Here is a 25,150-nt window from a genome sequence, read left to right on the forward strand (position 1 = left end):
AAAAAAAAGACGGACAGGAAAAAATTAAAAAATACATTCAGCATTCAAATGAAGGTAAAATAAAATAAAATTAAAATTGTCGGGAGGAAAAAGTGTGAGCGAGATTTTTTTTTAAATTTATTCAGAAGCATGACAGGATTTTTTTTTCAAAGTTTTAAATTAAAACTTTAATTGTTTAAATTTTTTTAAAGAGAAAAAAAAATTAATTCCGGAAAAAAATTTAAAAAAAAATAAAATAAACAACAATTTTCTTGTAAAACAAAAAAATACCTTTTCACAACAATTCGCTTCAATATTCATGCCGAACCGACATACACAACAAAATATGACTTGAGACTTACAACAACTTGCTTTTTGTTGTTATGCGAGACGTGCAACAACATCACAGCCAAATAAATTTTTCACAAACTTTTTTTTTCTTTTTTTTCCTTTGCTTTATGATGCTGCCGACGAGTTTTGCACATTATATCTTCATAGAATTCTCGCTGTGCATTAGATACAATAAAATATTTCTTGTAATTTTCATACTTTTAACAGAAAACTCCTCGGAACGGATATTCTTTCAACACAAAAAGTTGTTACATATAAGCGTCATGAGAGACGACGAGATAAATGTAAAGAAATTTGTTTTATTTTTATGCATAAGTACAATGTTCGTTTTAAGTGTTTTTCATTTTTTTTTTTGCTATTTTTATTTTTTATTGGAGAAAAAGATGGAATTAGGTTAGGAGTTGAAACGAGGTCAACATGCAAATTTTTTTTTTCGATTTTTTGTTAGAAATTCGAGAGGAAAAAAAGATGGAGACATTGAACTATCCTTGTTCGTACATTTTTTTATTTTTTTGTACGGTGAAAAATTGTTTTGAATTGCTTTTGTTGTTTATAAGTCTTCATGCCGTTGAAAAGTTTTCCTACTTTTTTAATATTTTTTTTTTTCATTCAAATTAAAGTCATAAAAAATTTTAATGAAAAAGATTTGAATTAAAATTATTTTTTTTAGAATATTATTACTTTAATTTCTTTATTTTTTTATTTAATGAAATAAAATAATAAAATAAATTCTTGAGTTCACAAAAACATTAATTTTAACCTCATTTAAATTTTTTTTCTAATTTTTCAATATTAAATTAAATAAATATTTTTAAATAAAATAATTTATAAACTAATTTTAATTGAAATATTAAAATATTTTATTTAAAAAAATATGATTTTTAATTCTTTTATTAAATAATTTTTGTTAATTTTTTAATATGGAAAAAATTGAAAAAAAAATATTAATTTTTAAACAATTATAATTTTTAATTTTTAACCCTTTTTATAATAATTGAATATGTTTAAGAAAAAAAAAATATTAAAAAAAAAGAATAAAAAATTAATTAAAGTCAAAAAAATTTTAATGAAAAAATTTTGAATTAAAATTAATTTTCTAAATAATTTTATTTTTATTTAGGTATTTATTTTTTAAATGATGAAATTAAATAATAAAAAAATGCTTGAGTTCACAAAAACATTAAATTTAACCTTATTTAATTGAAATAATTTTTTTACAATCCAAAATATGTATTTTATAAAATAAATACCTATGTCGAAAAGAAAATTTAAATTTTTATAACTTTTTTTTTCAATATTTGTCATTTTATTTTTTAAAACTGAAAAATTAATTAATATTTTTAATTTATTTATAAAATAAAAAAAAAATTTTAAAATATTTTTTATTTTAAATTTTTTATTCAATAAAAAAATTATAAAACTATATAAAAATTATAACATAAAAGTTCTCTTTACAACACATCAAAAAATTATCTTTTTTTCATTCAAATGAACAATCACAAAGTATTTTAACTGAGTTTGAACTACTTTTTAACAAGCAAATTAATTATTATTTTAATTGAAATAGTTTTGTGCAGTCAATATAATTTTTAGCGGTTTCAAGATTGTTAGAGAAAAAATATTTTTTATTACATAAAATAGTTTCAACAAACTTTTTACATGAAAATTGTCAATTTTTAATAAATTTTAATTGAAAATTTAATTTTTGATTAATTATTAAAAATATTAAATATAAATTTAATTATTATTAAATTAAATTAATATTTTTAAATTTATTTAATTTTTAATTTAATTAATAATTTCATTTTAATTTTCTTTTATTTTTATTTATTTTTTAATTTAAACTGAAAAAAATAAATCTTTAAATTTTATTTAGTAAAAATTTTAAAACTATTTTTTTCTTTTAAAAAAAAAATATAATATTGCAACAATCCCAAAATGTCACAGTAAACCATATAAAATTTTAAAAATTAAAATAAAATCCAACAACGTCAAAAATTCACAAAAAAATGTTCAACATTTCCCATCTTCCGGTTACTCACACATGATACCGTGTGATGAACATGCCAATCAAACAGAACCACATCGTCGGTTCAAATAATTTTCCGCCAAAAGTAAATATTTTATGCGAACTCACACACACACCGCCAACATACCTTTCATAATAAAAATAAAAGCATCAAACATTTATTTTGTTTTTTTTTTTTATTGCAGATCCGTGACCACTTATATTGATCAGGGTGTGATGATAATTAATTCTATCGGATAAACACACATTAAAAAGTGACGAAAATGTCGAAATGAGAAGGGGGCAGTGTTTTAGCATCACAAAAATAAATAATAATAAACATCATACAAATTTAATGAGTGGATTATAAATAATGAATAAAACGTACGGAAAAATGTCGTTAATGATGTTTTTTGTGTGTTTGCAATTTGAATAAATTTCAGTATTAATAAACTAAACAGATTACCGAACAGCAGTGGTCAAAAGTGCAAACAACAACCCCCTCTTTGGAAAAAAGTGTTTTTCATGCAGATTTTTTCTGTGTCTATACACATACGTATACAGCATACCTCGTACAGAAGTGCACTCGAAAAAGTGATACACACGCCCGATAAGGGTTTTAATTAAATAAATTAGCAAATGTCGAGCAAATGCTGCAAAAAATAAAATAAAGCTGAATTGACCGTCATAATATTCGTGCGGTTTCAAAAAAAAAAAAAAAATTTGTGAACTCATGCAGTGTAATATCTATTCAATTTAGCGCACAATATAATAAACTTTAAATGGTCGTCGTTGTTTAGCCTCCGCCAACCTCCCCCCGTATATCGTCATCATCAGATAAAAGGATTAAATTAAAGGTAAGAGAACATTTATTTATTCAAGCGTTTTATTGTTCATTGTTGGCGGACCAGTTTTATGTGTTCGTGTCGTGTGATGTTTATATTTTGTATTGAATTTTATCTCCACGTAAAAACTGGGTTAAAGTATTTAGCAAAGTAAATGTGTGTGAGAAGCATTAAAGTGGAAAAGTTTATCGATGAACGTTTACTTTTACGCTACGGAAATTTATGTAAAATTTACATCGATTCGATTTGAATTTCGGTAACAGACGGAATAAGTTATTGTTTCAATATTTGCGCAGTGATTTGACGCTTGGTTATCGTTTCAATCAAATGGAGAAGATTTTGAATCATTCTGAGTGATTAAATTTAAATATTTTTGTTTGAATTTTCTACCGGGTTTAGTTTTGATTTAATTTTTTATGAAAAATGTTGAGAGATGATCGTTTAATTTAAATTTTTTAAAGGTACCTAATTTTTTTTTAATAAAAAAAATAAAACCTGATACTTGAAATAATTTTTTTTTCATAATTGCGAAAATGACTATATTTTATTAAATATTTTAAATAAATTAAATTGTAAAATTTTTTAAATTATTTTTTTAAAAATTTCCCTTAAAACTTAAATTTTATTTAAAATTACGAGTATTAAAATATTTTTAAAAGTTTTAATTAAAAATAAAAAAAAAAACTTAAAAAGTTATTTTTTTAAAAAATTTAATTTTAAAATAATAAAAATTAAAATTAAAAGCTAAATTAAATGAAAAAAGTTAAGGTTTATTAAATATTTTGATTTCAAAAAAAAAAAGTATTAAAATAATAAAAAAAAAAATAAAAATTAAATCAAATTAAAAATTTTTTATAAACTTTTTTTTATATTTAACATTTTTTTTTTAAATTAAGAATATTAAAACATTTAATTTTAATTAGAAATAAAAAAATATTTAAAAAAATTATTTTTCATAGAGTAAATGGTAAAATAATAAAATTTTACAGAGCAAAATTAAATAAAATTTTTAATTTTTCAAAAAAAAAAAATTTTTTTATTTTTAAAAAAAAATATATGTATTATGTATTCTTTTAATTTTTAATTTTTTCTTAATTTTTCTTTTTAATTTTTTAAATTGTTTAATATTGAAATTAAAAATTATTTAAAAATTTTTAATATAAAATATTAAATAAAAAAATAAGGAATTTAAAAAATAAAATAATTAAAAATTTAATAAAATAAAAATATTAATAAATAATAAAATAAATATATATTAATTTATCTCAGTTGACCAACAACATAAAATCACAAAATTTAATTAAAAAACAAAACTTTCACAAAACATAATTATTATTTATCAAATTTAATTAATTTCTCCTGTCGCCAAGCAACTTTATCTCTCTCTATTAAAATCTCTTTAAAATTTTCATCTTACAAAAAAATTAAAATTCAAGTCAAACCTCGATTTTCAGATAAACAAAAACAAATCCACAAAGACAAACAAACCCCATTCCATTGCCAAGTCAAGCCAAAAACTTTTCCCCAAATCGATAATGACTACTTTCCAAATTGATCTTTATTGATCCATTTTGTTCTCTTAGATTTGCAATCACTGTCCCTTACGTGTCTTTAACGCAATGCCATCATCTCGTATCAAATCACACAAAGTTTTACTTATTCATTGATTCCTACTCTTACCCTTTGGAAGCAAAAAAGTCATTCTGGCATTAAATCCCAAACACGAACACGAAGGCGTTTATCCCGAGTAACGTTTCCGCATTTTTTTTTTTTTTTTTGACTCAATAATAGACAAAGAGGATTGTGAGGAATTTTCAAATGATGGAACAACAAAAAAAAATTGTGTCCCTTTTTTTTTGCTATGACACACTTTTTGGGATTTGCGTGATATGTTAATAATATTAAAATACCTTTTTAAGTTATTTTTAAACGTTTTTTGTTCACTTAATGCTTTTGCTGTTTGATGGAGATGACGATGGAGAAAACATTACCACAACCGAATAATAATGGGACTATGATGATGATGATGCTTGTTTCGCTACAATTTACAGAAGGAAAAAGTTTCTTGTTTTGCTGTGTGTCTGTGTGTGTGGTTATGGAGATGGGGAAAAAAGGCATCGCACACACTTTTGTTTGTTTAAAATAAGATTTGAATAAATTATGAAATATCCATTATTTTTGTCGTGTGTTCAGTCAAGGATTTTTGAGTGTTGTCGTCTTGTTTTTTGTTGTCTTATGGTAATCTGAAGAGCATGTGGATTGACTAAAATTTGCTCAGTTAAGGGATTGGGAGTGAATTTGACATTTTTGGAGTTGTTTTACCATCTTAAGGATTAATTTAGAATTTTTGAAGAATTTTATTATTTTCTATGATTTATTATTTTTAGAATTTTCAACGAAAAATTAAAAAAAAATCAATATTTTTTTTTTTAATATTTATGAAAATTTATTTTTTTTAGAATAATTTAATTATTTTTTAAAGCTCTTGAATAATTAATTTTATTTTTTTTTTTTTGCTTAAAAAAATGAGGTTAATTTAACATCTTCAGATGTTATTTTTCGCCCTCAATATTTTAATTTAATAACATTGGGAATTATTTTATTTATTTAATGAACAAATTAAATTAAATTAAAAATATTTTAATTTATTTTAAAGTGCATTTTAATATTAAGGGATTAAATTAACACCTTTAGTGCTAAATTTAACAACTTAAAATTGTATTTTAAATTCTTTTAATATTAAAAATAAATATTTCACTCAAAATAAACGTTTTGAGGTTATGTTTGAGTGTTAAATTAACTTCTCTTGATGTTATTTTACTTTGTTTAAATTTCCTTATTCAGGAGTTAATTTAACACCTCAAGAGGTTATTTTAGCATCTTCAAAATCAATTTTTTGAACATTTTTTTTTAATTTTTAAAGATTATTTTTCTGATTGGTTTTTTTTTAAAAATAATTTTTAGTTTAAATTTACATCTATAAAATTTTTTTTAAGCTTTTCCTGTGTTAACTTAACATCTTTAAAAATAATTTTAAATAATTATTAATTATTTTGAATAAAAAATTTTTTTTTAAGAATTTTTCTGCATAAAAAATTTTGTAAAAATCAATCTCTTCTCAATCCTCAGAGCAAAATTCCTCGAAAAATTTGTAATTTTAATCCAACGAAGCCAAAATTCTCCGAAAGACTTAAATTTCGTCGCCAAAATCAGATTCTAATTAACCAAAGTGCCTGTTAAACATTTTCCATTGTTTATCACGCGTCTTTATTCCTCCCTTTCTCCCGTTCACGCATGAATTTAAGTGGTATTTACCATCTGCCAACCACGGAGGCAAGGAGAGAAAAAAGCATTAAGTACGAAAAAGTCCATTATTATTACATCCTTGAGTTGAATGAACACCAACTGTTCGACGCATTTATGTGTTCAAGGGTAATTTACTGTGTGTGGCATTGTCCTTGAACCGCTTCTGCTTACTTAAGATTCTCTCGCTCGCTAACTGGATGAATGGATGGAGATATGGACCAAAGAATGAGAAAAAGAGCAAAAAAAAAGGCAATCATGATCAAAATCAACCAAAATAAATCATTCAACATCAGATGCGTTCATCTAAGTTTTATCGAGTTTCCTGTGAAAACAAGAAGAAAATAAAACAAAAGTCTTTGCAACTCGGCTAAATAAATGAAACGTCTTGCTTTCGTGTCGAAAAAAAGCAAAACAAATGTAATTGTGAATAATTTATTTATTTGGCATGATATTGATTTCGCTTCTGTTCTCAAGCAAAATATGATTGAAGTTTGTTTTGTTTTTTGCAGCATATTTGTACTTTTGCGGCTTGTATGTGAGAAAAAGTTGAAAAGGCAAACGTTTTTGTGTGGGATTCTCGATTTTAATTGGTATTCCGAATATTTGTACAAGTTTTCTGCTTTTGATTGAATATTTTTTTTGATGTTGAGAAAAATAAAAAAAAATAATTAATAAAAAAAAATTAAATTCAAAATAAATTAATAAAATATTTGAACTTATTGATAAAAATTTACTTAAAAAATTAATTTGAAAAATTTAATTTAAAAATAATTTAAATTAAAAAAAATATTAATAAAAATTAGAAAAATTAAAAATAATTAATTAATTTAAAATTTAAAAAATAAATATTAAAAATTAATTAATTTTCATTTAAAAATTAATTAACTAAAATTTTAAAAATAATTTAATTTAATTTTATTTATCTTTATTATTTTTTTTTCTGATGTCCAAATCATATCTTAAAAAAAATCCTTTAAAATAAACTTGTCACAAAAAATAATTTCACTAAATTTATGGAGCAGTAAAAACTTCAATTTTTCAATAAATGTCTGTTCATGTCGAGCAACTTCAACGTCTGTTTTCATGTCTGCTTCACATGGTGCTAAATAAACGAAGAGTACGTTAAAAGGAAAAAAAGAGGAGAACAATTTTCCAGAAATAGAAGTTCATTGACGTACTTTTTGTAACGTTTAATTATAAAATTTCATACTCAATTATTAACGACTGACATGTCTGTCGATGCGATGTGACTTTTCAATTTTTAACGGTGATTGTCGAACATGTAATTTTATGTGAACACTGAACATGACGTTTTTTTTAGTTTTTTTAGATGATGTAATAAAAGGACAAATTTTCTATGATTCACTATTTTTAGAATTTTCAACGGAAAGTTGAATAAAAATATTTTTCAATATTTTAGAAAAAGTAATTTATTTAATTTTTAATTATTTTCTTTAAATTTATTTAATGATTTTTTAATTTATTTTAATTATTTGAATTAATTTATTTTTTTAAAATAATTATTTTTTTAAGTAATTTAATTATTTTTAATTTTTAACAAAATATTTTTATTTTTTATATATTTAAAATTTTTTTTTCGCTGTTCTAAAAATTAAAAACTTTAAAAAAAAATAATTTATTTTATTATATATATTTTATATATTTATAATAATTTTATTATTTTTTTAAAATTCTTTTTAATAATTTTTTATTTTCATGTTTTAAATTTTAAAGTTTAAAAAAAATATTTTTTTACTTACTTTATTAAAATTTTATTTTTTAATCAATTTAATTATTATTTGAATTTTTTTTAAAATACTTTTAAATTTTTTTTAATTTTTTTTGTTCTTTGAAATAATTGTTAAAAAATTTATTTAAAAAAAAAATTAATTAAACAATTTTCTTTAAACGTCTCAAAAAATTCCTTGAAAACCAAATTATTTTAAGACACTTACCGCATCTCAGTTCCTCATGAATTGTTCCAAAGCATTATCTTTGCCAAAACCAACCAACTAAACCGAAACCATGACAAACTTCTTCCATTTCCCGTACAAAATGATCGTTCAATGAACTCATTTCCTCCTTGCCTGACCTCAAAATTCATTTTTGTTTGCCCAATTCATTACACATGCACGCACAAACCACAACTGATTCCTTCTCGTACGTAATTTGTAACAAAACTGATGTCCGATTGGCATCTAATTTCCTTCCTCTTTTCTTATCGCTTCGCAAAACTTCTCTTTTGCTCCTACGAAGAAAACAACCCACGTCTTTTTGCGAAATTCTACTTAAATTGGTCTCAATTTCAATCAATATCAATAAAGTGTCCCTTTTGTCTAATAATTTAAAATTACTTTTCTCCGAGCAATTGAACGACAAAAACAAGAAAAAAACTTCGCACACGCTGTAAACATTAATATTAAATACGTGGACATATTTCTCTCGGTTTTTTTTTGTTTTTGTGTGAAAATGAAATACTCGCAAAAATAAGTATTAAAAAACAACTACCTCGTCGTAGATGGATAATTTATTGCACAAACCATACATTTTATGGTCATCAAGTTTAATGTCTTTTATTTTTCTCGCAAAAGTCTCGGGCAATTTGCACACAATGAGAAAAGTAGTAGCGAGCCAGAGAGAGAGATAGTTTGTTAAAGTAGATGACGACAAGAAAATAAGGAAGTAGTTATTGTCGGTTTTCTTTTCTCCTTTATTGCTATTTCATTTGTTTTTGTTCCAAAAGACCCACTTTCACATATATTTTCTCTTTAAAAAAGTTTTTCGTGTGTTTGTGTGAGTGTTCTTGGCCACAAATTGTGACAAAAGTTTCGACAATAAAAAAAGAAAGAAAATAATAATAATCATCATCATGGAGAGAGATTGGGAAAACTAAGATTTAATTCAATATATGGTTGCATCTGTAGCTTCTTTACCCATTTGTTTCATAAAGAGATAAAATTAGTTTTTTTTTTATTTTTTTAAATTGAAAAATAAAATTTTAAATTAATTTAAATTTTCAATGAGATACGCCCTTAAAGTATGCAATAAAGCTTTCATTTAATATTTTCGATTTTTCACGTGTTTTCCTTAAGTTTTTCTAATTTTTTTTTTTGAACATAAACCTTCTGAGGGCTTACACGGATATTTTAAAACTACTCCAAAAAATTTAGCAAAATTTGATCTATTGTGTTACAAATTAATTTTAATTTAAAAAAAGTTAATTTTTTATGTACAAAAAAAATTAAATAAAAAATAGAATTTCTCTTCAAAAAATTACATGAAAAATTATCGTCAATAATTTTTCATTTATTTAATTATATTTATTTTTACGCGAAAAATAATCAAAAAATAAAAAAAAATTATTAAATCCAAAATTTTTCGTATAATTATACGTTCACAGAAATAAATTTGAAAAAAATATAAAATTGTGAAAATTTTGAAATTTCCTCTCAACAATTTATAAAATAAGTAAATATTTAGTTTCTAAAAAAATAAACTAAAAATCTTAATTTTGTAGAAGATTTTAAAAATGTATTGATTAAAAAAAATAAAATAAAAATAATAAATAGAAAATTATTGAAATCTTTTAAATTTTAAACGTAATTTTTTCATCAAATATTCTTTCTTCTGTATTTTTTTTTATTTAAATAATATAAAAAATAATTTTTTGAAAAATTAATGAAAAATTCTAATTTCTTTAATTATTTTAATTTATGTTTAAATTTAATTTATTTTTTAATTTTAATAAATTTTAATTTTTAGAATATTTGAAATAATTATTAATTAAAAAATAAAATAAAATAAATAATCTTTTGATTTCAAAAGTTATTTAATTTTTAAAATTAATATTTTCCTTTTTATTAAATAATTTTTCTAAAAAAATATTTTATTTAAAAATAATTTATTTTAAAAACTTTATTTAAATATTAAATTTAGAATATTTTAATATTATTACTCTATTTTTTTTTTTTATTTTTTAAACATTTAGTAAAAAATTGAAAAACAAAATTTATTTAATTTAATTTATTTTTTTCATTTAAATAAAAGTTAATTTTTTAATTAATTTAAAATAAAATAATTTAAAAAATTTTTTTAAAATAATTTTTTGCTTAAAAAATTCAACTTCGAAAAAAGATGTTAAACTTACCCTTAATTCCTGCTCTGAAACGAACATCCTTTCAACCTTCAGGGCATCATTTTGTCATTGTCAAAAATATATCGTCTAACGAGAAAATGGCATGAAAACTAATTTCCCAACAATCCGTATATTTAGCTCCGTATTCTGTGTTAGTAGGACAATGATTGAGAAACAAACACAAAACTTTCATTGACATGCACTTCCCTTGTGGGTGATCTCGTTACAATTCTCTGCGTATTGTCTCGATGGAGAAGCCTGCTCCATTTCACTCTCCCTTTGGCGCCGCAGGTAAACAAACAAAACAAGATACGAAAAAACAAAAAACAAAAAAAAAATCAAATTTCTTACGTGACATTTCTGGCTTACACATGTCTGACTTCCCAACATTCCATGTCCTTTATTTACAAGACTTGTTTCTTTCTTTTTGTTGCGGAAAACGGAAAAACAAAAAAAAACTATCTCTTGATTCAAAATAAATGTGATTTGTTTGTGTGCAACCGCAAAATCGAGGAAGGAAATTTTACAACGGATGGGAAGAAAAGACACTCCGAATGACACACGGTAATAAAATATGGAATGGACAAGTCTCGATACACATTTCTCCATAAATAACGACACCATGAACTACAAAATGAGCACATAAATAAAATGACAAGCACTTGGGGTGTATGCCTCGGATTTTTGCTTGTAATGCTATCGGAAATATTTTATTGGGCAGATTTTTCGTCATGAATTAGGCATTGAATGGCAGAGCAGAGCAGATTTAATTTACTGTGAGAGGTAATTTGGCCATGAACTTTTTTTCTTGTTTTTTGGCTTGTTTCTCGTCATTGTTCGGAACTAATTCGGGAGAGTAACAATATTGCAATAAATTAACGGGAAAATAATTGAAATATTTCGATTTACCTTTATTTGATGATGTTACGGGGGCGCTTTTGCTGAAAAGGTCGTTCAATTCATTTAATTTAATTTTCCCGAAAATTGCTTATCATTAAATTTTAATTATTCATTATACTTAAGACCTTCTTTCGTCGAAAAGATCAGAAGTGAATTACATTGATGATGATAAAAAAAAATGAACAATGAAATATAATTATAATTCAGGTGCTTTGTAAAAGATTTTTTTTTGTGTTGCCCACTCCAAACAAAAAAAAAGTCTTTTAATTTTCTCGAAATATTTTCATTTTTTATATTGATTCGAATATTTCAAATATTTTTCGAAATATTTTTTCGAAATTTCAACTAAAATTAAATTTCAGAAAAAAAAACTATTCAGAATAGATTTTGAAAAATTAGAGTTTTTATTATTTTTTTTAGAAAAAAAAAAATTAAATAAATTTTAAAAAAATTATTTTTGTTTTTTTAGTTAGAAAAACAAATTAAAATAATTTTTAAAAAAAGTTTTAATTAAATTAATTTAATATTTTTTTTAATTTTTATTTATTTTGAAAATTTTTATATTTAAAGTATTGAAAATAAAATTATTTTTAAATGTAGAAAAATTGGTAATGAAAATAATTATTTAATTTTTGAAATTTTAAAAATATTAAATTTATTTTTTTTTTTGACATATTTATTAAAATTTATTTAATTCTATTTATTTAATTAATTTATTAAATTTATTATTTATTGAAAATTTTTAGCAAAAATTATTTTTTTTTAGTTATTTAAAAATTATTTTATTTTTTTAAATTATTTAAAAATAATTATTTTTTTTGAATTATTTTATTTTAATTAATTCGGTATAAAAAATTTTAAAATTTTATAATTAAATAAATTTTTGTTTAACGGAAATTTATTTTTTTTAAAAATAAAAAAAATATCGCTCTAAAATAATTTTTTTAAGTTCATTTCGCGCCCCTGAAATGGTAAATAATAAATAATTATGTCTTCTTTCTGCGAAAACGTGATATAATTGGAAGTATTATATTGTTACTGCGAAAACAACAAAAATAAAATATTTTCAAGAAATCTCCTTATTGCGAACGAATTCTTCTGAAATTAAGCCTGATTAGCGATTGTTATTTTTTTTATGCTTTTGGTAACAAAAGTATCAAATTATTTTTTGCACAAATACCTCAAAAAATAAAAATAAGAAGATTAAATAATAAATTTACCTCGAAACAATAAAATTAATTGAAACCTGAAATTACCTGTCATCCAATACTTCAACTTGTCCTCAATTCATCTAAAATTACCCGAATTTGACACATTGACCGACAAATTTCTCTTTCCACGAAAAGTGCCGCCCAGCATTTCAATTAAATTAAAGTTTTGTCACATCGTCACATCTGATATCCCGAACCAAAGTCACACACATTTCCGCTGCTTGTGCGAAGAGACACACGCTCTCACATAAAAATAAAATAAAAAAAGTTTTTCCCTTTCATTTGGAACAAACGACAAATAAAGCTGTGAAAATAACAATAAAACCTTTTGTTACCCAAGGTCGTTGGTTTTTCGTTTCGTTTGCGTTCGAGTTGTCGTCTTCCACGAAATAAAATATAAAATAAATGAAAAATGGGCACCTTTTCATCACGATGTCGTTTATTTCTCTGCCGCAATCATTATTTTGTTGTTTTTCTCTCTCGTTTTTATTCGCCATTCTTTTTTTCTGCGTGAAGACAATTCGCGTTTTTCTGTGTCTTTAATTGTCCATAAAAAAAATACGAGAGGCAAAGATGTGAATTTTTAACGTCAAAATCGACTTTATCGTATTTTTATTTTTTAAATTTATTTTTTTAAATTATTTCACATTTTGTTACTCCTCAATAAATAAGAATTATTTTTTTTTTACATTTTTGAACACTTTATGAACTAAAAAAAAATTTTTATTAACTAAATTGCCTCATTTTTACAATTCTGTAAAAAAAAAATTTAAAAAATCACATTTTTATACTCCTCAATTTAAAATTTTATATTCTTCATACCTTTAAAAAATTTCTTATCAACCCTTACTTTTTTATATATTTCATAAATTCCTAATTTAATATTGTAAAATTTTCTTACTCCTTACTCCGAGTTTTTACAATTTATTACTCTTCATTATCTTTCCTCATTATTTTTTTTTATTCGATTTTTTTTTAAATACTTAAATTTAACATTTTTATTCTTCTAAATTCACAATTTTGTACTCCTCCTCAACCATTTTCAAAAAAAAAAATTTTTTAAATTTCTTACTCGTCTTGAACTGAATTTTTTTCCAAAAAAAAATTTATCTAAATTTTTATCAACAGTCTGAACATTTTTTCTAAAAATACAAAAAAAAACACATTTTTATACTCCTCAATTCACAATTTTATACTCATTAAGTCTCAAAAAAAAAATTTTTAACAACATTTAATTAATCACTTTGAAAAAAAAATTTTTTCAAAAAATGAAATTTGGACTATAAAAAAAGTTTTGCATTCACCAGCATGTTAATTGAACTAAAAGAATTTTTCAGATAATTTTCAATTTTTTACATTTTTATACTCCTCATTTCACAAATTCGTATTACTCAACGACAATTTTACCGTAAAACCACATTTTTTTCTTCGAAATGCGGTAAAAAAAAACAGATTTGCGATTCCATCTGTCTCTCTATCACTTTGTTTGCTCAAAAATATGAGACAATAAAAAAAGTTTTATTCACCGCATGGCACCTCACATTATCTCACATTATGTACACTTTTCATTATTTATCCTCTTCCGCAGTGCTTAGAGAACCGGATGCGCGAATATTTGGTTTTTACATTTTAATTTCACGAATAATTTCACTCAGTCGCTTTTTTCACATGTACTTTAGATAATTTGTTGGCTTTTTTATCTAAATAAATACCCTTTTATGAAAAAATTTTTGGTTTCTGATAATTTTTGTTTGTCATGTAAATATTTTGAGAACCTCATTAAATTTGAACACGAGAGATGATTAATTGCGATTTTGTACAAAAAAAAAAAAAAATCAAAATTGCTCCCTCATGTGAAATTGTGTGACATCTCTTCTTCCAGCGTGTGGTAAACGTAGACACATAATTTATCAAGAACTACGTGGCACGAGCAAGTTTCTATTGATTTTTCGGCTTGTGTGTAAAATGTACAAAAAAAAGTTGTTAAATATTTAACAAGCCTTTAAAATTTATAATTGGATAAAATTTCCAAAATTAAAGCTTTATTTTTAACAAAAAATTTTTTTTTATTTTTTTCTCTCAGTTACGTCAAAAAACGTGTCGTTAATTAATTGTCGACATTTTACGGGGAAAAGCTAAAAATAAATATTTTTTTCCATCGATTTTCACGTTTCACTGACTTTAATTAATACCCGAAAAAAATGTCATTCGTCCAAAAAATTAAATTAATTTTTTCTTACCGACACAAAAAAGAAGTGGAACATCGCTCGAAGGTATTTAAAGATGAAATTTTATAAAACAAGTTAATTAAAAAGTTTCCCATCCTTCGTTCATGCTTCATGGATTTTATGATTTTGTGGAAAAAGAAGAAAAAAAAGTTAAAAATTATACAATGTTGTTAATCAATATCTTACTTTTTGTCATGGGCAACATACCAACCTGACATTTTTTGACTAATAAAGTTTTAATCACTTTCGGTGAAGTTAATTTGAGTAACAATTTCGGTAGCAGACGACTTTTGTCTTTTTGTTACAAGTTGAAATCCTTCGGAGAAACTTATTTTTCAAGTTTTTAGTTTCTTTTTTTTTAGTTTCTTTTTTTTTTTGTTTTTTTTTAATAAATTAAGAGACACACTGACATTAACCTGTAAAAAAATAAAAAAAAAATTAGTTGTACAAAATTTTAGTTTTATAGCTATTAATTTTTGCGAAATGTTTTTCTTTTTAACTTTATTGTTTTTTAAAAATTAATTTAAATTTTTAATTTATTAACTTTTGATTTTAATTAATAAAAGTTAAATTCGTGAATAAAAATATTTTTCTGAACGTTCTTATACTTTTATAAAAAATTAAATAATAAAATTTTGATTTTTTGAAAATAATATTTTTTGTTAAAAAATATTTAAAGTTTTTATTAATATTTAAAATATATTAATTAGAATTTAATTTGATTCAAAAATTAATTTTATTATTTTTTTTAAATTTTCAAATTTAAATAAACAATAATTAAAAATTAGGAAAAAAAATAATTCAAATTAATAAAATTTTTTTATCTTACTTTAAAAAAAAAATTAAATAAGAATAATTTTTTTATTTATTAAAATTTAATTTAATTTAAAAATAAATTAATTAATATCATTATTAATAATTAAAAATAAAATAAAAAAATTAAAAATATAAATATAAAAATATAAATTTTTAAAAATAGTCACAAAAAATTAATAATTCAAATTAATAAAAATAAACTTTTAAAAATTATTTCGATTTGCTTTCTAATGAAATTTAAATAAGAATTATTTTTTTTTTTGTTAATTAGAATTTAATTTAATATAAAAAAAAAATAAAAAAAAAGTTAAAAAAAAATCTAAATATAATTTTTAAAAAATAATTTTAAAAAATATGAATAATTAAAATTATTACAAATAAAATTTTTAATTTGAAATAAAATATTTTTGTGTATTTTTCTCAACTCAAAAAATCTGATAAAAAAATTCAAAACAATATTTTTTTAAAAATAGAATTTCTTCCATTTTCCATACAATTTTTTCTTGCCATCAGCGAAATACCAATTTATCACAGTACAAGTACAAGTTGCTCCGAATCCAATTGTTTGTCGAGTAAATAATTAGATACCTTGTTAGTTCTTTTTTTCATTGTGTCCTCTTTTATTTTTGTGTGTAGGCTTTTTTTTTGTTGGATGTTCAGTTGTTTGCTCAAAATGAATGTTAGACATGCTTCTATCCTCTGGCGAAAATCTCTTGTCTTGTTACAAGAAAATATATGACTCCTCTAATATTTTGTGTTGCACCGTATCATGATGCTGTCTTTTTTGTTATCTTTTTGCCAGTCTCTGTTTGTTTTCTTCGCTCTTTGTTTATTTTCTTTTTTTGTCTTTTGTGGGAAATCTGACTTTTATTTATATTATGATGTCATGTCTTATTTATTTATTTTATTTTTTTTACGAGAAAAAAAAACTAAATTTCTTGGAAAATTAATTCATTTTGTTTGACGAATCAAAAAGTTTTTTAATTATGTGGATGTTTGTGACAGAAACACGTGTTTAGAATTCATTTTTATTAAAAATACTTGGCGTCTCCATTAAATTTTCCTTTGTTTTTGTCTTTTCAGGAAATTACGTGATAAAATGCCAACATCAATTAAAGTGCACGTGAAAATATGAACGAGCGGATTTTCGTACTTTCTTAGAGAGGCGTACGGGCGAAAAATGTATCAAGGTGGCTTATGTTGCCTTCTTGTTACGATGATGACAATATGTGTCGCAAATCAGGAGGCTGAACTGAAAGATCAGCGGATTGTTGAGCATCCGCCGTCGAATGGAGTACATGATCCCCATGCGACGCACAAAGGACACACGAAGAAAAAGGAGCATTTAACAAGTAAGTTTCTCTTTTTTTACGATTTTTTCATGAAATAAACGAGATTTGCGTTAAATAAAAAAAATAATAAAAGATAAACAAAGCAGCGGTGTGTAAAAAAGAGAGAGAAATAAAAGTTGACTTCCTTTGTTAATTTTTTTTTTTGCTAAAATTATCCCAAAGGCTCCATTCAGGTGAGAAACCAAAAACACAAAAAAAAATTTCGGGTCGAGAGATTAATTTTCTGTCAAAAAAATCAAAAATTTTTCTTTAAAATGCCTCGAAACATTTACCTTCCTGATTCATTCAACCGTTGAAGAACTTTGTGTCTTTGCTTTCTCGTCGTCGTCGTTATTCTCGTCTATTGTTATTAAAATTAAGTATGAAAGCAAAAAAGGAAAATACACTTTCCTTTTCTTCTTTTATGACGATGTTGATGATGATGATGGTTAAGTAAGTTATACAATCAACAAAAAAAAAACGTATTTTGACTTCGTTCTTCCGCGCGTAGAAATTGCGGCAAAAAAGGGAAAACTTTATTATAATAAATATTTATTTTGCGAAAATTCACTTTAATGGATGGCGGGTTCGTGTTTATGAATCGATGAGTGAATTTAATTTTATTGGTGCGAAAATTTTCTTTTTTCATTAAGTTTTTAAATAAATTTTCTTGTTCAAATGGGAATTTTTGTTAAAATAATTAAAATTCATTAAAATTATTATTTTTAATAAAATTCATAAAATTTAATTTATAAAATTAAAAAAAATAAATAAAATAAAATTAAAAATAAAATAAAGTAAATAAAATAAATTAAAAATAAAATATAGTTAAAAAAATGAAACAAAAATAAACTCAATAAATTTTTTTTTATTAATTTAAAAATTAATTTTTAACAAAAAATAATAATAAACATTTTTTGTTTAAAGGGAATTTTTTTAAATAATAATTAAAGTTCATGAATATTTTTTTCGTTTAAATTATTTTTTTAAAATTCTTGTTAGAAACTTATTTTTTTTTAATTGAAAAAAAAAAGAAAATTGATGAATAATTTTTTTCATTTAAAAAAATAATTTTTAATTTTTAAACATAAATAAATTTTATTCAATTTTCTATTTAATATTTTTTTATTTTATATTTATTTATTATAATTATCATAAAATAATAAAAAATTATGAGAATTGTTTTGAATTATTTTGATGAGTTAAGAATTTTTATTTTATAAATTTATAAAAAATAAAAAAAAAATTTTATTGAAATCGATTAAAGAAGATAATTTTTTAGCACAAATAATTAAATTTAATTAATTAATTTAAAGGTTTAAATTTTATTTAAAATTTATTTATTATTTAATTAATTTAATTTATCTTTTATCTTTTATTTTATCTTTTAATTTTAAATTAAATTTTAATAATTTTTAAAATTATCAGAAAATTAAAAAATTTAGTTTTGAAATTATAAAAATTATTAAAAATAATATTTTTATATTTTTACATTAAAAATAAATTAATTAAATTTTGAAAACAACAAAAAAATATTTGAATATGCCCAAAATTATTAATTAATTTTTATTAAATTTAATTAATTTGAAAAATTATTAAAAATTTATTAAATTTATTTAATTAAATTTAAATTAAAATTTATTAAAATATTCTCGTGAAGTCAATTCATTTAAAAAAACATTTTTCTTTCGATCTACCTTGACCTTAAAATAAAAGAAAAAGGTAAAAACTTCTAATCTTATTAAGGAACCTTAATCAAAAATTTATCGAAACATAAAAAATCGCATAACCTGGGACAATCTAATTAAACTTGCGAAAAATCCATTTCATTCGAGTTGTCTGTGAAATTATTATTATTACGCCAAAAAATTTATCTTCTGGAAAGTTTTTATTAATGTTTTAATTTGCAAACTTCTTTCATCTTGATTCTATCAAAAAAAGGCGGCGGCGCGCGTCTGTGAGTCAACAAACTATGTACCTTAATTTATCTGTCTAATTCGCACTAATTTGCACTGTTCAACCTGTTTTCCTCCGCCGGGCAACCTAAAAAATAAGACAGAAGAGATAACATTAAAAATCTTTATCTTGCTCTGCAAATTTATACAACGACCGGAAAAATTACTCCGTAGATTATGTTTTATTTGTTCAAGTAATGAAGGTAGAGCATTAAATCCATTACCATGGATATTTCCGTGTCTGTGTCAATAAAAAGTAATAATATTAAAATGAAATTACAAACAAATAATAAATTGGATTAGATTATTCCTGAGCATGTTGCAGCGTGAAAAAATGGATTATTATGGAAAATTTTCTGTGTTTCGTGTTTTTTCTGCTGTTTGGCGTAAATTTTAATTAAATCCCGGCAGCAACAACAACAACAACAACTATCATGTCATCTGCATAATCACAAAACAATATTTCATTTTTCTCTGAAGCAGCGGCGACGACATTTGCTTAATGTTATTATTTCGTTATTTATTTTAAATGCCAAATTTATTATTCTATTTGTCCGAATGCTGGGTGTCGTCGTCGAGTGCTCTGTAGATAATTTACATTTATTTTTCAGTTGTGACCTAATAAAAAGAAGCAAAGTTGTTATCACACTTAAGCCCGTGCAGAAAACTTTATTATATTAAAAAAAAGAGTAAAATAACGTAAGAAAACGAAATCCCATAACCGACACACAAAAGCGAAGCTACGCAAGAATAACAACAAAAAGGACAATACCCTTTCTATTCAAAAGTTTTTTCATAAATAAGTTTTTATTACGACAAGAGAGAGTTCTCGAGGAACTTGTAATACGAAAATTTGTGTTAAAATCATGAAATCGCATTTTTTTAAATTAATTTTTATTTTGTTTTAATTTATTAAAAAAATTAATTAATTGGATTAAAAATTTAAAAAAAATTATGAATTATTCTCAAAATTTTTTTCAAAATCAGTATTTTCAAAATTTTTTAAAAATATTTTTATTTTTTTTCAGTTTAATAAAATATTTATTTTTTAATGATTAATATTTTATTCAATAATTTTTTTATTCTTTATTTTGATTTTTTTTTCATTAATTTTTTTCTTTTTGATTTTTATTTTTTTTTATTATTTTAATTTTTTTTAGTATTTTTATTAATAAAAAGTATAAATTTAAGAAAAATATATTAATTTTTTTTACTTTAATAAAATATTTAATTTTTTTAATTAATTTTTAATAATTTTTTTAAAAAATTTTTTGAATTTAATATTTTTTTAATTTAACTTTTATATAAAATATTTATGCGAAATTTTTTTTTTATTTTTTTAAGTTTATTAAGTATTTATTATTATTTTTTTTTTCTTGAATACCATAAGAGGATAAAAATATTTTTTTACATAATTCAACAAAAAATATAAAAAACGGATGATTGTCAAGGTCAAGACCCAGTTGATGCCTTCATAAGTCCATATTTTTCATAAAAAGTAATCAAAATATCTTTTCAATAGAGAAACATCAGTCCTTTGGCTTTGAAAGGGTTTTTATTAGAAAAAAAATATTATAAAGAAGCATTCTTTGGGGATTATTGTTGAATGTGTTGAGTTATTTTTGGCAAGTTTATTGACTTTATTTTGAATATTTTAAATAAAAATTTATAAATCGCAATTTTGTAAAAAAAAAATTATAATTTTTAGTAAAAATTTAATATATTAATTTTTTTCACTTTTTAAAAAATATTTTAGACTAATACTTAAACTTTAATTAATTTAAATTAAAAATAAAATATTGTTGAATTGTTGAATAATTAAATAAATAAAAAAAAATTTAAAAAAAATTAAAAATTTTTTTTTTAAAAATTTTATTTAAATTAATTTTAATAAATTATTTTTAAATTAAATTAAATATTTTTTTTAAATAATTTTTTTTAATTAAAAAATTTTTTATTAATAAATTTTTATTTCAATTTAATTTTATATATTTTTAATTTCATAAAAAGAATTAATTTATTTTTTTTAAATTATTTAATTTAATTTTTTTTTAATTATTAAATTATTTTTAAATTTATTAAAATTCATAAAAAAATGATTAATTTTTTTTAAATTATTTTAATTTAATTTAATTTATTTTTTTTATTTAATAAGTTTAAAAAAAATTATAAAAAAAAATTAAAAAAAAAATAATTTTTTCAGGAGATAATTTTTTTTTTGGACCTTAAAAATAATTATTTACACAAATTTTCAAAGACACAAAAAATCTCTTCAAATATTCAAACAATATCAATTTCACGAAGTTCAACAACAACAACCGGCAAAGTACTTGCCAAAAACCTAAATAAATAAATAGTGTAAGGTGTTGTTACCACGTCTTTGCCATGTTCCCGTCGTGTTGTCGTGTTTAAAATGCCAAAACTTGAAACTTTTCTCTAGATTTCCTTCCCCCTTAAGAGACACGAACAGCTTCATTTCTCTCATTTTTAATCTGATTATTTCACCGTGAGACTTTAATGTGATTAAAAATACGGAAACTTGTTCACAAACTATTCGCAGATTCGAAAAAGTGATAAAAGAAGAGTGTTACTCAACCCGTCTAAGCTACTTCTTCACTCCCGACGAACTTTGCATGCGACAGAAACAAAACTATAAAAAAAAAGTTTTTTTTTTAAAGGACAAAGTTTGTTTGTCTTTAATATGGCACTTTATCATCTTTATTAAGTTTCACGTGAGAAAAGTTTTTACGTCTCGTTATGGAGTGTGAAACATGGCGACTAATAAAGTTCAGCATGAAACATGAAGGAAGAACGACAAATTGAGGGAATTATGTCGGATGGATGGCAAAAGACGAAAAATAGTGCAATTTGGATTAGATTTTCAATCAATTCAGTCCCTTCTGGCACGGATTATCAATAAGAAATTGATTTAAATTCTTTGATGATCCCTTTTTCCTTTAGATATTCGATAAGCAAAGACATGGAAATTTACTTCCGGTACAGAAATTTTTAGTAAAAAATATTTTTGATATTGAATATTTTTGCTTTGACATGTCCCTGAAGCAAATGTTGCTTATTTCCTATTTTTTTTTTTTTTTTTTGAAAAAAATATCGGACAGGAAATTTCCAACTTAATATTTGAAAATTTTTCAACTCTTTTAAATAAAACCAAATTTTAGCCGCAAACGAACAAAAAAAAATAAATCATAATAAAAGCAAATACTTGAAAAAAAAAATAAAAAGTATCGTTTAATTTTTTTCCGTCGCTCTTTTATCTACCTCACTGCGCAAATAAAAGCTCCCATCCAAATAAGTAGCAAACCAATTGCATATTTGAATACAATTTAACAGCAAAAAAAAAGAGCGAGGAAAAAATTCTACAAAAAAAAAATTATTTGCATTTCATGAATATTTTTAATGTTTTCTTAGCTCGACACAGCGCAACATTTTAAACTTTTTTTTTGTTTGAGATGCGCTTTTGTGCATTTATTGTGCACAATACAAAATGGTAAACAATTTTTAAAATGTTAAATGTTGCCGTGCTTTCGCTAGCAGCAAGACAGAGATTACTATCCTTTTGGTGAATCAACTAACAGCACAGAAAAAAAACGTTATTGATAAATTTTTGTTTTATTTTAGGCTGTTAGATTTTTTTTTTGTTTGAAGATGATGATGATGATGATGCTGGCGATGATAAGAAGAGTTGTTTGCGTCAGATGAAATATAAATGATTCAATTGAAATGCTGATGCTTTTTTTTTCGTGAATGCATTAAGGAATTTCTTTTTTTCTCTCTGGAGCATCAGTTGTTGTTTAGGTTTTTTTTCGAAGCGAGGTTTTATTTTTTTTAAAGATTTTTTTGACTTTGAGGGTTGTTTTGTCTGTCAGTTTCTTTTATAAAAAATTTTTTAATTTAACAAAAAAAATTAATTAAATTTTCAGCAGAGGATTTTTATTGAATTTTTAAAATTTTAAGAAAAATGCCTTAAAAAATCGTAAAAAATATTTTTTTTATATAAAAAAAAATTAAATTAAAAAATAAAATAAATTAATTAATTATTTAAAATGAATAAAATTAGAGACTTTTTAATTATTTTTTTTAAATAAATTTATTTAATTATTTTTTTAAATTTTTTAATGAAAAACTCTACAAAAAATAAAGTTGTTCGAATAATTTAATTTTTTTTACTTCAATTTTTATAATATTTATATTTTTAAAACTAATAGTTTCGAATACTAAAAAAAAATTCAGATGAAAAATAATTTAAATTTTGATAAATAAATGAATTTAAATAAAAAAATTAAAAAAAAATAAAATTAGTGACCTTTTAATATATTTTTTTAAATAAAATTCAAAATTCGAATAATTCAAAATTTAATGTTTTTTATTTTTAAAATTAATATTTTAGAATACTGAAAAAAAATTTCAGATAAAAATAAATGAATTTTTGGTAAATAAATAATTAAATAAATTATTTTTTTAAATAAATTAAAATAGAGACTTATTAATTAATATTTTTCAATATAATTACTTATTTAATTATTAATTGATTTTTCTAAATTATTTCTTATTATATTTTTTCTTCTTTTATTTTATTATTTTTACTTTATTATTTTTTAGTACTTTTTTTATTATTTTTTATTTACTATTAATTATAATTAATATTTTTGAATACTTAAAAAAATGTCAGATGAAAAATAATTGAATTTTAGAAAATAAATAAATTTAAATAAATTAAACCTTTTAATTAATTATTAATTAATTAATTAATTTTATTAAATTATTTGATTAAAAAATTCTTCGAATTAGAATTCCGAAATTTTTTTTTTACTTGCTCTTAATTTAAAAAAAAATATTTTAGACATTTTAAAAAATTTTTCTACTGAAAAATTATCAAATAAAATTATTTTTGAATTTTTGGTTGAAAACTCATAAAAAATTGAATTCAATTCAATTAAATTCGCAAATTTTCATATTTTCATAATAAATACGCTCACATTTTAAACCAAGAAACACATAGGCTATTTTCGGTATTTTTTTTACGTATTGATTGCTGAAAAAGAAAATTTATTTTAAAATCCTGATTTTTGTTTGAAAAACAAATGCGTGACCCAATTTTTGCTTCTTTCGTTTCACAAAAGAGACCTGAAAAAATCCAATAATTTAAATTTTCATAAAAAATGAAACTTTTTCTGCAAACAAAAATAATTTTCTTACCTAAAATCGATGTTCCGCATCTTCTCGTCACTCTCATGTTATTTACTTTTCTCCCACAGATACTCACGTTTATTTTCCTCCTCAAGTATCCTCCTCAGCACATTAAAAATATTATTTATCTCGGTTTGTTGGGCGGCGGCATTCACACACGCTCGCGTTATCAAATCAATTGAGCATGAAAGCAACATCTACGCATTGTTTATTTTTCTCGTCGATGTTCGTCGTCGGTAAACAGTGTTTGCTTGTGGCAAGTCTTAAATTGATGTCATTTAAGTATACACAACACTTCTTTACTGCTATTCTCGCTTTTTTTCTTCGTTTTTCTATTATTTCATCGTTGCATGGTGTTTGGTTTCCCGCATGAAATGAGATTCGCTCTGCGTCTCAAACGCCTGCATTTGTTGATTTTTCCTCAATTTCACGGTGTGTCGACTTGAATGTCTCTGCGCTTCAGAAAAAAGGCACTTCACACGTTCTCAACGAGCTAGAAGTAGAAAAAATAGAAAAGAGCGTAAAATAATTTGATAAAATTCACATAAATGTGACTCCAATGAAGCGCACAATTTTATGTGATATGTAATTGTGTGGTAAATGAAGGAGAAGGAAAAATATAAAATTAGAAAGCAAAGTACACTCGACGAGATTACGTTACACATTTTTACTTTTTCGCGACGAGATGCATAAATAATCCCCAAGCGTGCGAACACTCGAAACGTTTTAAGCATCTCGTGAACGTACAATTATTATATTGCGATTCGCTGTCATTCAATTTATCATGGAATAAAGTCAGACCGAGATGATGACGACGACGAGCGACAATGGAAGCCCGAGTGATATGGTGCAAGGATGAAAAATGAATGTAATTTAA

At 22.4% G+C, this 25,150-nt stretch overlaps 1 protein-coding gene across 1 annotated transcript in view; it reads left to right on the forward strand.

Annotated features, from left to right (window-relative positions):
- Nucleotides 1–25,150, forward strand: part of LOC134837883 (uncharacterized) — a 52,998-nt gene continuing 27,848 nt past the window's right edge. Inside the window, exons 1-3 of the mRNA XM_063853275.1 lie at nucleotides 1–54; nucleotides 2,545–3,195; nucleotides 16,863–17,131. Coding sequence (XP_063709345.1) covers nucleotides 16,960–17,131 — 172 coding nt within the window. The 5' untranslated portion in view covers nucleotides 1–54; nucleotides 2,545–3,195; nucleotides 16,863–16,959. The remainder of the gene's footprint in view (nucleotides 55–2,544; nucleotides 3,196–16,862; nucleotides 17,132–25,150) is intronic.

Source organism: Culicoides brevitarsis, chromosome 1 (assembly GCF_036172545.1).
Source record: "Culicoides brevitarsis isolate CSIRO-B50_1 chromosome 1, AGI_CSIRO_Cbre_v1, whole genome shotgun sequence".
Taxonomy (NCBI): Eukaryota; Metazoa; Arthropoda; class Insecta; order Diptera; family Ceratopogonidae; genus Culicoides; species Culicoides brevitarsis.